The sequence below is a fragment of the Anticarsia gemmatalis genome, chromosome 11 (genome assembly GCF_050436995.1).
Source record: "Anticarsia gemmatalis isolate Benzon Research Colony breed Stoneville strain chromosome 11, ilAntGemm2 primary, whole genome shotgun sequence".
Taxonomy (NCBI): domain Eukaryota; kingdom Metazoa; phylum Arthropoda; class Insecta; order Lepidoptera; family Erebidae; genus Anticarsia; species Anticarsia gemmatalis.
The window spans coordinates 2,655,981-2,677,815 of record NC_134755.1 but is presented as its reverse complement, the minus strand read 5'-3'; the positions used below and the strand labels follow the sequence as shown (position 1 = coordinate 2,677,815).

At 35.7% G+C, this 21,835-nt stretch overlaps 3 protein-coding genes across 12 annotated transcripts in view; 2 read left to right on the top strand and 1 right to left on the bottom strand.

Annotated features, from left to right (window-relative positions):
- Window positions 1–336: 336 nt before the first annotated feature.
- On the top strand, window positions 337–3,298 carry escl (embryonic ectoderm development protein escl). The gene is made up of 7 exons (XM_076119760.1): window positions 337–512; window positions 719–858; window positions 1,005–1,176; window positions 1,368–1,907; window positions 2,012–2,164; window positions 2,513–2,629; window positions 2,848–3,298. The coding sequence occupies exons 1-7, from the start codon at window positions 489–491 to the stop codon at window positions 2,938–2,940; spliced, it is 1,239 nt and encodes a 412-aa protein (XP_075975875.1). The 5' UTR covers window positions 337–488; the 3' UTR covers window positions 2,941–3,298.
- LOC142976415 (solute carrier family 35 member F3) lies at window positions 3,284–13,673 on the bottom strand. Its single transcript, XM_076119758.1, has 9 exons — window positions 13,007–13,673; window positions 12,743–12,913; window positions 12,278–12,443; window positions 11,238–11,416; window positions 10,783–10,911; window positions 10,349–10,538; window positions 10,028–10,117; window positions 9,630–9,759; window positions 3,284–9,234 (listed from the first exon to the last, which is right to left on the bottom strand). Exons 1-9 carry the CDS (start codon window positions 13,328–13,330, stop codon window positions 9,117–9,119), a joined length of 1,497 nt encoding a protein of 498 aa, XP_075975873.1. The 5' UTR covers window positions 13,331–13,673; the 3' UTR covers window positions 3,284–9,116.
- Window positions 13,674–14,306: 633 nt separating this feature from the next.
- The window catches only part of mask (multiple ankyrin repeats single KH domain), a 30,051-nt gene continuing 22,522 nt past the window's right edge, over window positions 14,307–21,835 (top strand). For 9 of the 10 annotated variants that reach the window (XM_076120078.1, XM_076120070.1, XM_076120077.1 and 6 more), the window contains exons 1-3: window positions 14,307–14,669; window positions 15,395–15,436; window positions 16,054–16,177. In XM_076120078.1, coding sequence (XP_075976193.1) covers window positions 14,481–14,669; window positions 15,395–15,436; window positions 16,054–16,177 — 355 coding nt within the window. In that variant the 5' untranslated portion in view covers window positions 14,307–14,480. The remainder of the gene's footprint in view (window positions 14,670–15,394; window positions 15,437–16,053; window positions 16,178–21,835) is intronic. The other variant, XM_076120073.1, reaches the window with a different exon arrangement.

Here is a 21,835-nt window from a genome sequence, read left to right as displayed (position 1 = left end):
ATAAAAATGCTTAATACTTTGATTTGTTACTTCTATCCCTAATTCACATTTTATATTACATAGACATTAGTACATAGATCATACACAACTATAAAAACCGAACTACCTTTAATCAATGATAAAAGAAAACTATTGACAACAGCAGTAAATCAAGCAAAACCGCTAATTAGTCATTAAATTGCTTAATTATTAATATTAATCTTAAAATGAAGATTTATATTATATCTGTAATAACAAAAACAAGATTTATCAAAATAGTGTGATATTAAAGATATGAAATCGACTAAAATAATTTTAGTACAATAGCAACATTAAACACTGATGGTCCCGCGAAAATTCGACATTTTGACGTTTATGACGCTCCTGTCAGCTGATAACGAATTCCAAATGAAGAATTTGTTAGTAATTAATGAAATAAATTGTTAGTTTGTATGGAATTAGTGTAATTAAACCCTTTAAAGTTCAAGTTTTAGTTGAAAGTGACTAGTATGAATTTCTCGGACAATGAAAACGTAAGTTTGGGATACTTTTCCTTTTATTTTATGACTCAACAACGTGACTTGGGTTCATAAAATGTTTACTTTGTTCTCTACTATGTATATTATAGTATAGTAAAACAAGAATAAATTGCAGTTTTGAGTTTATAATTTGTGATATTACAGACCTTTCATGAGTAGTTGTTTGAGATAAACCAAGTGTTTATTGCCTTTGTGTGTAGGATGAGACATCGAGCGTTGAAAGCACATCAAATACCGACAATACATCTCGTAGTGAAACTCCGACAAACACTCGTTTCAAGAAACGTCGTCGGGGCAAGAAAAAAGTTGCTAAACAAGTGAAACCTCCATATAAATTCAAGTAAGTTACCATTCTTTAACCTTTTTTTATTAAACCTTTTTACAAAAATACTATTCAGCTCGTAAGTGTTAGCCGGTTGACGAAAAGCTTTGTCTAGTTCCTGTTATTTACTTTGTCTTGTTTACTCATATTGTTTTGTTTATCAGTTGTAGTGCAAAAGAGGACCATGGTCAGCCATTGTTTGGATGTCAGTTCAACCACCACTTGGGTGAAGGGGAGCCACAGGTGTTTGCAGTAGTGGGCAGTAATAGAGTCTCCATATATGAGTGCCCTGAGTCTGGAGGGTTCAAGTTTCTTCAGTGCTATGCTGATCCTGATGTAAGTTATATTTTCAAGCTACTAGATATAGGGAACAGTTAAAGTATGAGAAACTAGTTGACAATCTAAGTGGTGAAGCCTGTTTTAAATCTATAAGTCACCTATGATAACTAAGAAGTAGGTTTATGCATGCAATCAAACATGAACTGTGTTCATTTTTGTTAATGTTTTATATAAACAATATTTCACAGGTGGATGAGACTTTCTACACATGTGCTTGGTCTTATGAAGAAGAAACAGGTCTTCCTTTACTAGCAGTAGCAGGTTCAAGAGGCATTGTGCGCATATTTGCACCGGCCACACAAACCTGCATCAAGCACTACATAGGCCATGGACATGCCATCAATGAAGTTAAGTTTCACCCTAGGGACCCAAACTTACTGCTCTCAGCAAGCAAGGACCATGCACTCAGACTATGGAACATCATGACTGATGTGTGTATTGCTATCTTTGGAGGTGTGGAAGGTCACAGAGATGAAGTTCTCAGTGCTGATTTTGATCTCAAAGGTGAGAGGATCATGTCATGTGGCATGGATCACTCGCTCAAACTGTGGAGGCTAGACAAGCCATCTATGAATGAAGCTATCAAACAAAGCTATAATTTCAACCCTCATAGAGCTTTGAGGCCTTTTAATTCCTTGAAGGAACATTTTCCAGACTTTTCTACTAGAGATATACATAGAAATTATGTTGACTGTGTAAGATGGATGGGTGATCTCATTTTATCCAAAGTAAGTACCCTCTAAAACTATTGTTATTACAAAATTTTTCACAATTTTTCCATTATAATTGGTCCAGCTATTATATGTGTTAATTTTTTCATGTTATGTTTTAGTCATGTGAGAATGCTATAATCTGCTGGAAGCCAGGGCGTCTTGAAGACTCGGAAATCCGTCCAGGCGATAGTTTCGTCACTCTCGTACACAGATTCGACTACAAAGAATGTGAGATATGGTTCATACGATTTGCAGTGGATTACAGCCAGAGAGTAAGTTAAAGTTTTCATTGTGGCATCAGCTAAATAAGGATAGTGGCATTGTTCAGTCTAGAAGTAAAATTACTTGAATAAAAATTATCCTAGGTTTTTCTACTCATTTTTTCAATATGGATTGGTTTTTCGCTAGAACTGTAGACCCTGCGCATAAAATCCGCCATTGACTGCACTAAGCAATACTGAAAATTAGTAATTCTCGTTCTCAATATTATTTTCTCACTCAAATTATCACACTCTTCATCATTCATCGCTTCTCGAAAGTGTGGAAGCTGGCACAATCTCTTAGTTGTACTAAGCAATCTACTGTTGTGATAAATGTTAAGCTATTCTAATTGGTTACAGGTGATAGCATTAGGTAATCAGTGTGGCAAGACGATGGTGTGGGAGCTCGGCAATGTGGCGGGTGGCTCTCGTGTATCTCAGCTTGTGCATCCTCGGTGTGTCGCTGCCGTTAGACAGGTAATTTCTATTGATTTAGTCTCAATTAACCCCGAATTTAGTAGTTATAGTGAAATGGGACTTGTAGAGAAAGGATAAATAAGTGTCTGTGTTGTTGGCTGAAGTTGTTATCTTATAAACTTTAACCACGAATGTTTTAGACGTTTTCCTATTCCTCTCCTTTTTTGCTAGTTTAGATACATTGTTGTATTTTAATAACTGTGTATTGTATTTTCCAGGTGACTTTATCCCGCAACGGCAAGATATTGCTGACGTGTTGCGACGACGGCACCATCTGGCGGTGGGACCGCGTCAACAACGGCAACTTATAAACGTGCTCACTGCTCAGCTCCAATAACTATGTGATTGGCTGAATCTTACACAACTTCTATACACACAATATTGTTTTTTTTATGAATGTTCATGAGCACATTTTAAATGTGTGCGTGAGCAATAATTAAGTTTCTCACAACCACTAAGAATCTAATTCACATAAGGTACAAGTCATGCCTTTTTTTACACTAAATATAAATATAGGCAGCATGAAATCTGATAGGTTTTATTTTGACATTCTGAAACAAACTAGACTAATTAATGTTAAGGAATTGTAATGATTTTTATTTGTATTATAAAATATTTTCATACAGTGTGACAAACACAATAAAACAAGACTGCTCTTAGTCAATGAAATATGTGTATTATTTGATAGGATATAAACGTATGACAAAAACAATGTGTTTTATGACAAATTTATTTCATGACCAACAAATTACGTCTACGTTTAATTAACAAAATGAATCACAGGGGCCAAGGTGTTATCTCGTGTTCGCTACTCGCAGTTAATGTAAGACACACATACAAGGTTGCCGCTACAAGTAACCGGTGAGTCCTAACGTACAAGTTATCAGTTATCGCCTACCACTAGACACCGACATTACGACTCTACGTACGCTACGTACCGAATAAAATGTCATCAGTAAACCCTATTAACTAACTCTAGACTAACATCCACGACTGCATAATTGAATTTTAGTCAACTTCCATTTAATTCAGTCTTTAAAATTTTACTATTAAACGAGCAATAAAGACTGTCGAAACAATAACCAATGTACAAAAACTTTAACGTCAAAATTTGAGATCGCAATTACAAAAGTTACACAGTTTTTATTTCGCTTTACACATATTTATGCTTTAAGAAATTCAATTGAAGTATTTTTATGAGGATTACAAGTATCTAAAAGAAGGGGAGACGATACAAAAATAATATAGGTATCTACAGTACATAATGATCGTACAAAACATCAGTCACAACGGAGACATTGAGCTAAGACGATACGAAATACACACACACGCCGATCAAACTTAAATACATAATAATACCGATCGCATACTTAGATCAAGTCGTAGATTTACACGTAGTAGCGATGACACGCGGCAAACAAACTATTACAAAGATATATAACCGCACAAGATAATAAATACATTCGAAATTGTTGAAATATTATGTCGCAGGAACAACTTTGCCGCGCATGACCGATACACCACAGCTTTACACGATTATAACTTGTTTAGCAGAGTGATAGTAATGAGAAAACTATACTTACTATAAAGAACTTAATACTAAACTTGGAATCTATACAATAATACAGCTACTACATAATACAACACAGTATATAACGATTGAGATAATTTCGTATGAATATAATAAACATAATTACGTTACGTTAACAAATATCAACAACTAACAAAGCTACGACGCGGTCACATTAACTAGGCGCATCTTTAGAATACGAAAGCCTCTATCATTAAGCATCTTTGTTAGCTTTAGGGAAGGTTCATATCTGACGGAACATACGTCGCGTTATCGGTCGCGCAACGCCAGAACAGACAAAATGTATAGAAGAACACTCGACCCTTCACACTCAACCGATGGTGCGTCGGTGCGAAGCCCATACAAATTAAGTTACGCCCGACGCATCTTCTGTCAGATTTCACGCGTTGATAACTTGGCTTGTTTTCTATTGTTCATCATCATCAACGCCAGGCTAATGTGACCAGGTCGCACGTACATATACTTCAACTTCGTAAAGGCACGTAACTATAAACAAACCATTTAAAAACAATGGTTAACATGTTGTGTTATATTATTATTGTTTTAATTTATATGTTATTATTTTATGTACTCATCAAATTCGACATTATCGCAGTCTACATAAACATAAAACAGATACCGTTTACATGTTACGTTTGTGTGTAAAATAACATCAATTTCGCAGTCTGAGACGCATTTAAAGGTCTATGTTTTGCACTAGCATTGCTTTATAAGTTAAGCCTATCATTTCTCAATTTTATAAGGCGATTTCCATTCTAGAATGGTATCGGTAGATTAAAAAATAATTTCGATCACGTTTTTCATCACCAAATGATCCATTGTTATTCATTTAACAGTAAAAAAATGCATGAAAAATTCGACATGTTAAACTATGTCGTATTTTTTACCATTTGTTAGCTTTTTCACTCGCTAAAATTGAGAAACGATAAGTCTGTATATTTTCCAGTTTCGAGCTCCTACCCCTGTTCACATATTACAAAAGCCCATATGCATAAACCATTTCAACGTAAAGACCGTCCAACTAGAGTTTTTTTTAAACTATTGAAATAAGTACGATTTTACTTTACTTTGATTTGATTTAAATGAACCTTTTCATAGTTTATGACATCTTTTATTTCAAATTTAGAGTCAATTCCACAGTTAAACTGCCAGCCAATTTATCTGGCAGATAAAGTGCCAGCAAATGTATGAAAATAACTGATAAGTGATAAGCTATCTCCTACTTATCCAAAAGTGGCAGAAAGAGGTCTTAAACTCTCTTTTTTCCTCTCGCTAGACGGCTTTCGTATTTGAAATACATGGTATTGTCGCATATTTCGAGCAAGCACGCGGCAACATCACAATAGGCATGATCATGTCTTGACAATCATTTCTAAAATATATACTGTAACATGTGAACGACATCACACTCGATATTCCCAACTAATGCAACCTTCGCTGCTCGTGAGTCTACGTAGAAATATGATTCTGTACGTTTCCAATACACTGGTCCAATTTTATTATTAAGAGACTATTATTCATTATTTGGTATTAGTATTTAGGTTGACACAAATTCGCACAAGAAATTCCAGTGTTATGCATCTCCTTTTCACAATGAGAACTAAAATTCTTAAGATTCTGAGATACTTTCGTTTACACGTACCATTGATAGATTGTCTCTGATGGCTATAACCCATGACTATCAAAGGACCGATATTTCTACGTAAACTTACGAACATAATAACAACAAATATAACCGCTGTTCACGCCGTACATTATCAGGTAAGCTCAAACTTGTCCTTACAAAATGTCGCGACGTCTGCTACGAAACATCCGAAAACGGACAACGTGGTACACTAACTACTTTCTACAATAAATTTATAAGACATGATAAATATTCAAGTGCTACAATATAATATGAATTAACACTACATTGGGGCGGTCGTAATACTTACATATTAAAAGGGAATCGTGAGAATATAAAGATATTTAACAAATATTTGAAAAGGTGATTTAAACTGAAATTATATTTGTTATGTTTACTTGATTATGTAATAATTAATCTGCACCATTTGTGTTTATTGTGACTATGTTATAACACCCTAAATAAAGCGGTTGACTACGCTGTATTACATAGCACATACTGTAGTAACGTACACGTCCGTACACGCAGAGTAACGTGCACTTCGCGTTTACTTTTGAAATTGTCTAAATTCATTCGATCGATCTCTGTACCTTATCACACAAATTACCTCGTAAATACGATAGGTATACCCGTTTAACAGTGTTATTATTTACCTATGTCTCAGTTAAATTGGATACCTGATGTGTATTAAATAAGATGTCAATTACTGCGGTACATCTATTCTATAGTAATACAACGTAGTCAAAACGCAATTTGATTCGTAATCATAAACACGCAATAGAAGTATTTCGGCTATGATTAATTTCAGCGCATCCTTCGAACGATTAAAAGGAAAGCGTTTTCAATAACCAAAACCCAACTATTATGAATTTATAGATCACGATAATAGATATTATTTATATATATTTTTATTGCAATGATTTCATTCAACTGTTCACTATTCCCTACGTTAGCAATGCGGTTTACCCTTCCAAAAGCGATTTAGCATCATATCGGCTGTATTTCCACGTGATCGCCTTTGAAGTATTACAAAATTAACATTACCTCTAAATATAATTTACCCTGACTATAATATTTGACTAGATTCTTTGAGATCGATTAATAAATTACGAATTCGGAAGCCATCCATTGGGACCACTAAAGGTATGAACTAAGCTTTAAACATCCAAGTACTTATATATTTATGTCATGCACGATGTCATAAGTATACAGCAATATTAGGTATTGCGCCATACAAATTACTCTGTTTTAATTATTATATTTTATCCACAATTATACTTTTCACTTTTGATATACGTGAATTTCTAGCTTTCTGACTTTTCGTCACTGTTTCCTTCATTAAAATTGTATTTGCTCTTGCACTTTCTGTCTATTTGACAACAGATGACCTAGTAGTCATTCAGTAAATTTCCTGTAGATTTTCGTGTGAGAGGTAAGCATTCATACCTTTACAATGGTCCAATACCTACACTAATGTCTACAGGTGGGTATCACAACACCGAGATAAGTATGCAAGTACCTTTAATAAATATAATATTTAGAAGTGCCGAGTGTTAGGTAAGGATTTAATCTCAACTAAAACTTGCTATGAACTCGAGTGCCGTAACGATTTGCACACACGTTATTGATATAAATATATCTTAATTATTTTTATTACTGGTGTGGACATGTTTGGACAGCATATCAAGGTCCCTGGGTACAATCAATTGGAATGTAAAAAATAATATGTTTGCGCTTCATAATTCGAATAAAAAAGAAATCACTGCCTGTCAAAAAAAGAAAAATAAATAGTTTTTTTTTTCGATAGTAAGTTTGAGAGATCCGAAACTTACCGAGCTATATTTTTTTATACAAAATGGAAACGTCTATGTTACAAAAGTATTATTTAACCGTCAACAATCTAAGCGCAAACGTTTCGATCACATCACTACGTATATAGAATCGAACGAATTTAAATTTCAAACAATCTAACGGACTTTTGGAATGGTCGTAGCGTCGACACAAACGTATTTTATTCAACCACGGCAATCATGTGACGTTTACAGGACAATACTCGATAGAGTGATCATAGATCGAAAGGAAGGTATATTATCGCCCGACTTTGAAAGATATAGATAAATAGACGATTCTTAGTATCCGAAAGTCCGAGTAAACGAAACGTGATGACCGTGACTGGTAAAAGTGTCGTTGTTATCATCTAATAAGAATAAATATCAGTGATCGCTTTTATAATTTACCGTCGCACGGTATGGCACCTTTGATGGTAAACCTTTCTTCTACATTTTATAGGCGGTCGTTCCATACATACATTATATCACGCCTTTATCCTATAGGGGTAGGCAAAGACCAAAGAACACCAATTGGTACGATCTATACAAACTTCCCTTGATTCATTCACTTCCATATATCTTGTCATCTTGTCGTTCAATATAAGGATTTTATCTTGCTGGTAGTCGTGACGGTATCATATTGAAGTGTGGCGGTATAATATAAAAGCGGTCATTTAATACCTCGCGTTCGTCACCCGCATGAGAGAAATCGAAGAAGAAATACAGCGGGGCGACGACGGAGTCTTTTAATAACTACTAGAATTTTACGGAATTTCGATATCCACCACTACCACCGCTAACTACACAATAGGAGCCGTGCGAAATCGTTTGGACTCTCGCTATAGAGACGCGATGTTTAGAGCGTCATGTTACCACATTAAAAATACTTGAGGTATTTGTTAGATCGATCTTTACATGTGGCCATTCTTGTGAACAATGTTAACGTAATTCGTCTGGAAAGGCGTAAAACCGTGCATCGGTATACAATTTTCATCTTTACCAGCATTTCTAGATATACTAACGTACTGTCATTTGGGTAGTGTATGCACGATCATGCTTCACTCGTCGCGACTCTATAACGATGACCTTTATTATCGCTCATCATAACACAGTTCGGACATAAATAATAGCGTTGCATTCATAGTAAGATTTTAAACCAGGTGTATTAAATAGCTTTCTGCATGACGAGTGAACAGTATTACTATTCTATGTAGTCACTACAAAATTTGCTTTAACACATGGGGTATAAAATCGCAACTTGGATGACTAGCTATCAGATAAGTCATAGTTGTCAATAAAGACGAATTACACGGACTTCCTAGTGTGTGTGTGGTGCGCTGGTAGGGGCGGGCGCAGCAGGCGCGGCGCGGGGGAGGAGGGGCAGGCAGGAGAGGCGCAGGGGGAGGAGGGGGACGTAGGGGAGGCGGGCGCGGGCTCGGGCGGTCACCGCACGCGGCCGGACGGCGAGCGCAGGTGCGAGCGTATGTAGCCCGTGCGGTAGTCCATCGCGTCGCGGTTACGGCCCGTGCCGTTGTTGCCGCGCTGACGCCGGCGACTCCATCTATAAAATAATTATTCTTCAATAAAATTTCATGCAACGGGCAGCCAAAGTTCCAAATCTGCTCAAACTGGGACGAGAAACATAAATCACTAGCTGACCCGCGCAACTTCGCTTGCGTCACATAAGAGAATGGGTCAAAATTTTCCCCGTTTTTATAACATTTTTTACTGTGTTCTGCTCCTATTGGTCGTAGCGTGATGATATATAGCCTATAACCTTCCTCGGTAAATGAACTATCTAACACTGAAAGAATTTTCCAAATCGGACCAGTAGTTCCTGAGATTAGCGCGTTCAAACAAACAAACTCTTCAGCTTTATAATATTAGTATAGATACAATCGAGACATTATAATTTAAGATAATACAGTAGCCATATTTCAATAGATAAGTACAAACCTCAAAAGCCTCATGATATAATCAGGCCAGTTATCCGGGAACATGACGAGAAAGAAGCCGACCCCGATTAATATCAGACCCGCCAAGTTCATGCCCTCGAACTGCGCACCATACAACACCACGTCCAGAGCTAAAACAACATGGTTCTCATTAATAAATGGCCATACATTAAGGAAATAAAACGAGACAATACATAAAACATTGACGCACTTAGGAACGTACACTTACACGTACGTATACGTGTTAGGGTTTCCTACGTAACAAGTGACAATAGATACGTGCACGCGATCGTATACGCTCATACTGGGTAAGGACAGTGCTAAAGGTTGCTATATGCTGAAAATATATAAGTATCAAAATTATTATTATACAACAATGATAATGTTGTATTGCCTCACCTCCAGAAACTGGAACGGCTGTGATAAGAGCTAGGGACACGAAGATGTTGTACGTTATGATGTTGCCAAACTGAAATACTAGATGGAAAACTGTAAAGAAAAAAACATATCATTTAATTAGAATAACATCCACTCCCCTTTCGTAAAACATTACTCCTGGTATGCGATTGATTACGATTTTTATTTGGTTACATAATCTTAATAATTCTGAATCTAAACTACAGAACGATAAATAAAGAATAAAAAAATGCACAATGTTAAAATAAGAAATCTATTCTCTAGCTAGGCCACTTATAAAAGCTGGTGTTGTGAAACACTGACTGAGCAATCCAATGCTGGCAATGAGCAGGTATATCCAGGGCATGCGGTGAGAGGGCAGCATCTCGGAGCCGGTGAGGTAGAGCGCGAGGCACAGCGGCCACAGCAGCGACGCGTTCACCACGCCCAGGATAGAGAAGAATAGCGCGCGCTGACCGGAGTTCACCTCACCCATCACTTTGCGAAACAACACCTGGGACCATAAAATGTTAAGGTAAGCTGACTGTGTCCTGTCCTGTGTGCAATGATTAAGTTGACGGTAATTACTGTCAAGGATCGAGGGATAGACACCCAAATAGGATAAAAAAAACAAGACTCAGAAATCACTTATTAGTGCATAAACAAATATCAGGTTTTAATTTTGTTTATACATTATCCTGCAATACGAGATTTTTTCAGAAATGAAGAAAAAATTAATGTTCTAAGATCCAACTGACCTTGAATATAGCGAAGCCGGCAGCGGCACAGGCTGCCAATACCACGCCCCCAAGAGTAGGGCTCCCGGTGATACCGTCCATGTACGCGAGCAACGCTATGCCTGTGTCGCACAGTATCGCTGCTACGATCTACAATATTTTGCAAAAAATAAGTAGTGGTCACACAAATGCCGCCAGTTCACCTCTGCAACACGCAGAGGTGAACTGGCGGCATTTGTGTGACCACTACTTGTGTGATATATTGTGTATATATGTGTGAGATATTGGCGCCGGGAAAGAGGGGAGGCCTCTACCGATGAGTGAGTCACATAGGTGCTATCAAACAAAAGCAATTAATGTGAAATTATTGCACCAGACACAGGCAATCTCCTACATTTTGTTTATTCACAAAAAAACTTCTTGAATTTATCATCGCAATGAGAAATTTAAACCCAAAATAAATTCATTATCCTTACCCGGACTCCAACAAACTGCTCATGAAGTATAACCCAAGAGAGTAGATAGATACAAGACACGTTGGTCGCAAACAACGCGACCACGTCGGTAGAGAGAAGGATCTTCAGTGAGTAAGTGTACATGTAGATTGTCACTACCCACAGCAGACAGAAGAGACCGCAGCGGCTTATGAACCTTGCTGCAAGAAAAGACAGCATTTCGTAATTTTTTTAAGAGATTTACCAATTATTAGTCTCATCTTCAAAACACATTTTGAGAACTCTGATCTTAATGGAAGGAGAGGTGATATATCAATATACATTATTATAATAATACACAGACATAAATGATAAAAAAAAGTTTGAATATTATTTCAAACTTTTTAGGTTTCATTATGGGTCCAATCTTTGCACTTAATGCCTACCTAAAATGGAATAAAGTGGGATATTATCTACTCACGAGAAGTGTTAGCATAGCATATACAAATCAATTATTAATCGTCAAGTTTCAAAAAATATTTTGTACGTTTGAAATAATATCTAAGCAAAATATCCATGTCAAGTGGAGTCAAGAGGTAAAATCAATAATATCAATAAATAATGACGACACTTTTAGAAGTTGATGGATCAATACCTACTACTTGGAAACCATTTACATATTTTATGATTTCCTGCTAGGTTTACCTACTCGAGTCTACATAGTTCTTTTAACAACTGCCAATAAAAATTTGATAGAACATGAATATTGCAGACAGTTTTATTTCTATTATCTTCAGCTTACAAAGGGGCTATATTTTTTGGGGAATACTATAAAATTTAAGAATTAAGAACATTATGTACTTTTAAGGATGTATAAATGTTGTTTCTTGAAAATATATTTACAGGGATCATGGCATAGAACATCCTTGCCTTTGTGCCTTTTGACATATATTGCTTTGGGCATATTCAATGAATTTATTATACTTCAAAGTTTCAGATGAAATAACCTAAGACATTACTTCTCCTATATTCAGAAGCCATATAATTTCTTTACTAGAGTTTTAAGAGATAAAAGTTCTTACCAAAAGTGAAGCCCTTTTCCTTGAAGTCACTGAATGCATCAAAGACAATGTCATTAGCAGACTTGCACTTGTTGTGTATGAGCATTACTATCAAGTAGAGAGGATAGAAGAATATCAGCCAGTTGGTGCAGAACCACGCTGTGAAGAACGGTGCATTGTAGAGGTGCTGTGGAAAATAATAATACTTTAACAAATTATGTTTACAATTTTGAGGAATATAATGTTTTAGTTAATAACTGACTTAAAGAAAAGGAGAAGGCTCTAATTTAAACTATGAATATGATTTATAAATATGAATTTGTTTAATGTCTTTTGAGGCTAAATATACATCCAAATTCTTAACATAATAGTTTTAATGCGGACCACAATCATCTTTTCATAATTTCATTTTCATATTTTTTATATATTCATATCATTTTCTACTTTTATACCTATTGCAGCTTATAAAATATTTTACATTCTTACATGTGTGTGCATTCTTGAGGTGTAGTTATTGACGAGAGAAGAAGCCTCAGTGCTGTAGACTAAACCATTTATATTAGGTGGGTATTCCTCCAGGTACATGTGTTTGATGCAGTGAGTGGACGTCACCCAGCTCACTGTCAGGACCAACATCACACATATGCCATAATAGATCTGAAACAAAACAAAACGAATATTTGAGAAGAACACGAATAAACATTTTTATTATCTAGCTTGTAGAGAAATTACAATAAAGGCAATCTTTACCTTTTTAGCAAATTTTGAGCAACAAGACCGAGGACATTTTTTGTCTCGAAGCTGACGTTCCTCATCCTGGCTGCTGGCGGCTGATTCGCTGTAGGCCTGCTGCAGCGATGGCTGGGTAGTTAACGGAGGCGCCGAACACACCGAAGCCTGCGGCGTAAGCGGAGCCCGAGGACTCAACGGTGTAGGAGGTCCATTCGGCCTATCCCTGTCACCGTCTCCAACATTTCGGTCGCTTTCCACCACTTCTTCACTCGTTATTATCACAGAAGGAGCACGGACTCGCTTCGGATTGAAAATGGTCGGCAAATCACCGTCCCGCGCCATCGTGCTTTTTATTCTTCTAAGTACACATCGTAAGACTCAGCCACGACCATTTTAAATAGGAATTAACTTAATCTCACTGTTATTCTTACGTGAATATGGAAATCATTTTCCCCACCTGTATTAACGATTTATTAGTAATATTTACTTTTTCAAGTAAACATCTCACATACACATGATTCTCTCTATTCAAAACATTGTGGAAAATAATAGAAACTTGCATCTAACTCTACGAGACGAATATTAGTAAAACTAATATTTTCGTACATTTTTCTTGTTTTTAAAGATTTTTGTAAGACTTGTGTACTTGGCAACACTTTAAAAATAGTTCACAGATAATAAATTTTTGAACAATCGAACACGAGGAAAAGGGCACACGGTTCAAAGAACGAAGGGCAACCATAAGCCACCCTTGTTTCTGCTGGCAACATTATACAACTGTCAATATGTAACTTCATGCCATTGGTCAGAGAAATCGATGGCTGAATTTTGATTGGCTCCAATGTACATAGTTGCCATAATTTATATCGCCATAACCAAAAAATAGTACAATAAAATACCTTTTTTCATTCGCGTAATATTAAATTGAATTAAACCTTTTAATTTAAATTTATGTTGCAATAAATTTATAGAAATTACTCATGACTTTATTGATATTTAGAATCAAATCGCGATTAAATGGCCCCTCGGCATTACTCTATGAATTGTCTATGACTAAATAAAATTTTGGAATATTCGTCAATCTTAGCGCTCATTTTAATTTTATGGTGAGTTGCGGTTATATCGACGAGAAAAACACTCAAAAATCTTTTTACCATGCAATTTATTTAAATAACAAATATTGAACTGTTTCATAAGGCAGAAACTTTTATTGCCTTAGACAATAAAAAATCTAAATATTGTCTTTGATTGCAGTTACACATTTTTGAAGTTAGATGGCGTCTCGAGAAGTTCTGAATTTTGTCGCCAGAGGGAGATAATTGGTTAGCCTACTTGAAGCATCCGGGAACCTCGCCATAGTAGTAGACATGGCGGGTATCAACCTGGCTAAATGACGAAATAAATTTTGTTTGCTAATATAAGATCGTGTTAATTTCGTAGAAAAAGTGTTGATACTAAAAGACTAATTAAGTTATATTGGATTAGGACAAAGATGCAGAATGTTGGACAGTCTGAAAACCGAAATATCGATAAGGTGAATGTGCAACTTGATGTGGTAAAATCGTCCACTCCTCAAAGTTCGGCTTCGAGTCCGGCCAAATCTGAAACCGAAACGTACTCAGGAGCGCCTGCCAAATACATGACGGACTCTTCGGAAAGCGAGGATGACTCTGTGTCCGAGGTAAAACGTGTTTTGTTTTCGGCAGAGGCGGTGGCAGTGAGGGAATGTGATTATCTGTACCGCTCTAAATACTGCAAGGGACATCTTGTACATGTCTGCTCTAACCGTACAGTTTCTTCTATTACCGAAACTACTCTTCTACCAGCAATATTTGCTTGAAATCGTGCGTAGCACGCTGAAATGGACTAATCTATTTTACATTCTGAATAGAGTACGTCGCTTGCCAAATATTCCGTAAAACGTCAGAAAGTCATAAGTACATACGTACTACTGAGTAATGCATGAAATTATTTATGCCAGCCGCTCCTAGACAGTATTCAATTGATTCTTTGTAATTGTACGATGTCTAAGGGCTAATCCGCCGTAAGATAGTTTTCATTGTCTATTTGTGTTTTGGATAGGGATTGATGTGCGGTGGCCATGTTTCTCGGATCACATGCATTCAGTCGATGTAAATCTCTGAATAATGGATATCCATGACGTTATTTTACTACGAAAGTGCGAATTATATAATTTTCTATAAGATTGGTCACAAATAATGTCGATGATGGAATGTTTTGTGTCGTCACGAACGGTCAAGCCGTACGCTACGTCTAGTGATATTCGCGCAAAAACTATGGTTACTGGTGAATTGCAAGGACCATTGACAGTAATGTTTAGCTGTAAACTCGTCCTTACGCACCACATTGTCAGTAGATCTCACATGTTTCTCGTTGGTGTTATAGATCTTGCTGGCTTGTTTGTGCCTTAGCAGGCCAGACCTGTTGGTAAGTCGAAGACAACATTACTGAGTGCCCAGAGCTTCACCAACAACAACCGCTGTTGCAGTTTGAGTGACTCTTACCGTTAACCTGCATAATGTGTGTGCTATGGACAGTTACCACTTATATTTGTGTTTTCTTTATGTTGAATGGTCCTTGTGATTCTAACATGCTATTATATCTCAATTTCAACATTCCAATTAAGTTAACATTACTAATATGTAACCTAAATGTGCTTTGAGATGTTCAAACACTTTACAAAATTGACAAAATAGAATGTTCAATATAACACTAACCTCTAATGCTTTTTGGTGTTGTGAAACTAGAATTGTATCATAACAACTGCTTTGTTAACCTTTAAATCAAATGACTAAGCAATGAAATAAACAGAATGATAACAACAACAGTTACCAATGTAAGCATTTTATTTACATTATTTATTTCAAGTTAAAAGCTAATAATTCAACTAGGAAGCCCATAAACAAATAGAAAAATTACAAGTCTATTTAAGAATTTAAGTTGCAATCACATTTAAGAAGCTAATTTCAAAAAGCTTAAAATTGTGTACTTTATTTATTTTATTTGTATGAATATGTTTGATTGTTTCTTTACTTGTATGGCAGGCCGAGATGGACGAAGAAGGCGGCACTGCAGAGCCATCCAAGTTCCTCCTGACCCACGAGGATGGTGAGCGAGCCGTCGACCCTGAGATGCAGGCACGACTTGAAGCACTGCTTGAAGCTGCAGGTCAGTTACTTATATTTTTCTAAAACATAATGCAAACCTTAAATCTAATACACACGTGCTTAATTCACTATTGCAATGTGTTTATAGACAGTTAAAAGTTTCAAGTGTTCAGCAGAATTGTTTACAAATATGTGTGCATGTCTTATTAGAATTTATGGTTTGTATATATAAAGATAAGCTTCTCAAGTCTCTTAAATATCACTGCTCCTCTTTGTAGAAAACCTTTTTTTGTTTCATTTGAATCTACAGACTAATTATTCTGAATAACTCTTTTAAAGTTGTCAAGGTCTAACTAGGCACTCTTTGTTGCCATTTTCCCTGTAGCTCTACATTTTAGTACAGTTGTGCAGCAATAGATTAAAATAATCACTTTGATATTCACACAATATGACATTCAGTGTTATTGATGATTAGCAGAGTATTAAAACCTTATTTGATCATTTTAAAGCTAAAGCAAATAGATAAAAATATTTATATAAACACAAACAAAATACAAATCCCACCTTCTCATGCATAGCTTATTTTTCACAAAGAAAAACACATTTTTATTCTAAAATGAGTATTACAAAGGTCTCATTTCACCTTATTGTCAATAACTAAGCATTTATTCAATATCAATGATATGGGATTCATTCCCCCATATAAATTAGGATTGCATTGTTATCTCATGAAATACAAATGCCATTGATTATATCCATGTCATATATTATTATTATCTTTTGTGTTGTACCATAACACTATAGTTTAAACCATGTATATTGTATTTTAGTAACTCAAATTCTTGAAAGTTCCCAGCTCCCTAGTTGCCACTTAAAATTTAGTCTCACTTGGCCAATGTTTGTAATATACAATTTATACATTTAAAACTAGGTAAATAAGCAAATGATGTCATCACATAAGCTTTTGCCTATAACCAGCATTGTGTGGTCTATTGTAATAAAACAACTATACTTTATATGATTCAATAAAACACAAACTAACACATTTTTGTTATAGGGTCCAAAAAAATCATGTTCTTAAAAAATAACAAATCTTAAGCTTGTTATTTATAATTCTAGTCTACAATGTTTCTCAAAATTATGTACACTTTGTAGTATATTTTGGTTTGATATCCCAATTTATCTGTGAATTAAAAACTTGTTCCAATTGTGAGTTGAATGAACTCTGCTTGTTGGTATAGCCGTATGTAAACAAACAATCTGTCACAAATTAGTATCATCACAATACTTTATGTTTAGGTATATGTTAATTGAACTACTTCTTTGATATTCTATTTATTTTTCTTCTATTTTCGTTGAATAGTTTAATTTTGTGGCAAAATATTGTGTGCATATAAATGAGGCAAAGGAAATTTGATAGGATGATACCAAGTGGAGTACTCTGGCCTCTGTCTACCTCTATGGGAAAAAAGTGTGGTTTTGTATGTATATGTACGTATTTTTGTAGAAAAAAAGCAAAATATTGTACTTCACTTTTAAGTACATAATATTTATGTATGTGGAATATTTTTATCGATTAATTATTCAATGAGTCACCTTGATTTTTGTTAATATTTTGTCCCTCAATATTTACTCTGTCCTAAAGTTTCAATGTTTTATTCAGCTGTAACTATCTATACCTAAAACACTTAATATTGGACTTTGGACTTAATAATAAGCTACAGTACCTTTGCTGTCCTCTTTCAAGGCAGTTAAGCCAAAAGTTTAATATAATTTCGTGCCATTACTTAGGGATATGAAAACATACATACATAGAATCACGCCTTTTTCCCATAGGGTTAGGAAAGTTGTGACTATGGATGTGAATGAAAGCAAGGGAAGGCAAGGACATTACCAAGTGGCATTCTTAGGTCTCTATATACCCATATGAAAACATTAATTATAATTTTAAACAGTTTAGTTAATATTAATGCTAATGTTGTAATTTATATTATTGTTATGTATGTACTAACACTCGCAGTGCTCACTCATCACAGCTAATAACATTTGCATAGTTGATAGAGCATCTACATTTCTATCATAGTTATTGTTACGGCTGAAACTTATTCATACTACAGGTTACATAATATAATAATTAAATTGTTTCTAAAACCAGTTATTACCTATTTAATTTGATCATCTTTCATCATATTACTTATATGCAAAACAAAATATTTTTTTATTTTGGTTAATTTCTTACACTGTATGATTTTATGAAACATTTAGTTAGAAATTACAGGTTTAAAAACTATAGACTTTACTATAAGGGTGCGAATAACTTACCCATTTGTGATAAGTACAAGCTTTGGCTACTGTCACAGATTTAGGACACTGGCACATATTTCAGAAATAGAACAAAAAAGAGTACTCAACCTAGATAGCTTTGACTGGAAGCTCTTATATATTTTTCTTTTACTTATGACGAAACTAGCTCCTCAGACATGTCTGAACACAAGTTGTACTGTAGAAAAACCTTGTCTGTAAATTAATACGTCACGACTTTTAATTTCATCCCGTAAACTAAGATATTATTGAACACTGTAGAGTGTTCAATAATATCTTAATTAAAGGATTGGAGAATCTAAAGAATGTATCGAATTCGTATGCTTGACAAAGTATAAGAGCGAGTAAAAGGAATTTTCCTCATACGACGTGCCTCTTCGTAGGTTAAGGTATGCATATTCGAGTAGTCAGGAAGTTAGTGTTCGGCCATTTAGCACTACCGGTTTAAGTAAATTACGGACGGTACTTAAACTTATCTATGTGCAGCTGTTGTATTGTTGACACACGCGTGACGTTGCTCTTAGTTCAATATACGTCTGCAAATGAGAATCGTACGGTTTTACTCGATTTAAGCGTGTCTCATAGCTGTGATATGCATAATACATTCTATACATACGATGTGACTAACTCTTTGCCTAGATTTACAAGCTTAAGTCCAAAGTTCTATCATCTTAGTTCTCGATTTGGTTCATGTTTTTAAATTCTTTGAAGCGTTCACAACATTAGCCTCGTTACATAAATGTTGCATGCTTTAAAATTAATTACAGCATCATATCGTAGGAAATTTTATAGTAATTGTGTGCACGATTATGATGGATGGCTGGTGTCATTCATCAAAACTTTCTTGTCGTACTTTGCCCTTCGTTTTTCTGCACACACAGTTTCTAATAACAATCATGATGTTGAAGAAATACGAGTTTATTAATAATTTATTTGGTTGTGGTTGAATAGAGCACAATGTATTTCTTTAGTGTGCGCCGCCGTTGGATACCATTAATTATGATAATGTTTTTGAATTTCATTTGTTTGTAACGCGCGCTCTTGGCCCGTCCTACGACGTGCGAATACAGCTGATATTTGCATGTTTCCTATTTGTACACGATTTCCAACGCTACGGCTCGCGTCGTGATGGTAGACTTGACGTCCGAAATGTGCAACGTCACTTCTAAGCAGACGCGCCACTACACGACGCACTGACGCTATGTGTGGACTAAACTAATAGCGACCAGCGACTTAGGCCACACCATAGCAACTTTCCTTCCTATCCATGTGAATATCGTGTTTCAATCTTTCCATCGTGCTCAGTGTTTGAATTTGCGTTGCTTACAAAAAATCGTTTTAACTATACCAAGAGATTTTTTATGGCAAAGTTTTGTATGTTCAATATTCAACACCGGTGTACTTGCTGATTAGAATCGGGGTTAGTACGTAAATGAAAAACGATTGACGTGCAGCGATAAATGCTTGTTTTCTTATTACTGTAATACAAAAATGAAATAAATGGTTTGTATGCGTGTATTATTTATGTTTACGTCATAGTATCGCTCGCTCCGATTACTCATACCACACGCTCAGTGCCCCATAGCAATTGATAAGCTTCGGACGCCCATATAATATTCTCTTTGGAGTTGCGCTACACTCGCTCCGCGGCCGTGGCGGCCACATGGTAGCGTGATCCACGCATTATCTTTATTTTGTAAATCATCTGTTAGCATAAAAATAGTCGTTTTAATTTATTCGTTACGTATTGTGTTTTTATTTATGGGCTTGATTCATGTTTAACAGTATTTTTGGAAAATAAACTACTATTAAATAGTATGCAAGTGTTGAAGTTTATAAATGTTGCATCTTCCATGTATTAATAATGACAATGTTTTTATTGCGACTCAATTAATTCATTTTCAAGGTAGGTGTCGCACGCGTTGTTGTATAATAGATTTTCTAATAAATAGATAGGCACCTACCTACTTATTTTAACAGTATTTTTATTACAATTAGTTAATTTTAGCCTTTGTTGTATGTTGAATATTGCGTTATCCATTGATCAAAGAAGCGATGTAATTTTAACACAAAACATGAGCGAGCAAGGGCGTCAGCGTTAGTAAAATAAAGCATAACCCGCCTTGACCTCTTCGCACACATAGCTGCACTCGCTATTATGTCTAGCTACGTATTATAGAACAAATCGATAACTTTCGTTTGTCTGCAAACTCACACAAACAACACTTTAATACGTTTAACATAAATATTGTTCACCACTTTACTCTCAGAACTTATTCGCGTTATTTATTTATTATCTACGGTAGTCGATAGACGATAAGTAATCTCACAATGCAGCATAGACTATAGTCTAAAATCTACCTGGAAACGACCTTGGACATAGTTGCAAAGAAATAATTTAAAAGTAAAAACGAACACACCCATATTATTAAGCTTCCTACACATTATACTCACTGTCTATGCTGTGTTGTCCATAAATGCTGCTTGCCCATATTGCCTAATATGCGATATCGTGTATCACGTATTTCCAATCTGCAAATTATAGTTTATTGATATACAATTATTATCTAAGTTTTGTCCCTGAGCAATATTATAATAATGAAACATCGCACCCAAGTTATTGTTCATGGTATTAGCATACATAGATAGATGTAGTAAAACAAGTGCTCGGGGGTTGTGTAAGGTCAGCATCGACCTCTACGAGTTAAAATTATTGTCGGTATAGCGTATAGTCGGCATTGCATTGTTGCAAGTACGAAGTCTTGTCATTTGGCATCTCATTACAGTATCTGCACGGCGAGCGATCGCCCGTCGCTAGTACTCGCTAGTTCACCACCCAAGTACTGCGATTCGTGACGTAACTAATGCACGAAGTGCCGCGGAAAGATCTCCCTAACGGCCCGCAAATGTAGGCGCAACACGCGGACGTGGGCGATTCTACCATGACGTTTTATTAGGGAATCACTTGACAGGAAGCCTTCTCTGATCGATCGGTTTTTACGGGTTTCCCTGCGCTTTGTAAGCGTTATTGAAGCTTACACGTTAGCGCGCGTACGGGTCAAAAGCTCGCATGATAATATTGTCAGTGGGACGCAGATGCCATAACAAGAAGCACTGCGCCCACATTATCCATAAAAAGTTAACAGTTTCATTTTTGAACGCTACAAGTTACCCCGGAGATCGTATCTCTAAAGCATTTCTTACTTAAGTTATTTTATGCAGGCTGTATCGCGTACTGCATGATAAGTTAAAAAAGAGCATGATGTTAAATACAGATGAAGAATTCTTATTTCATAAAGGTATTTTAATAATTTAATGGCTCAGATGAGACTGAACAGTACAATGAAGATTTTAACTCACGCTGTTTAACCGCTCTTCAAGGGCTATTGAACTCCTA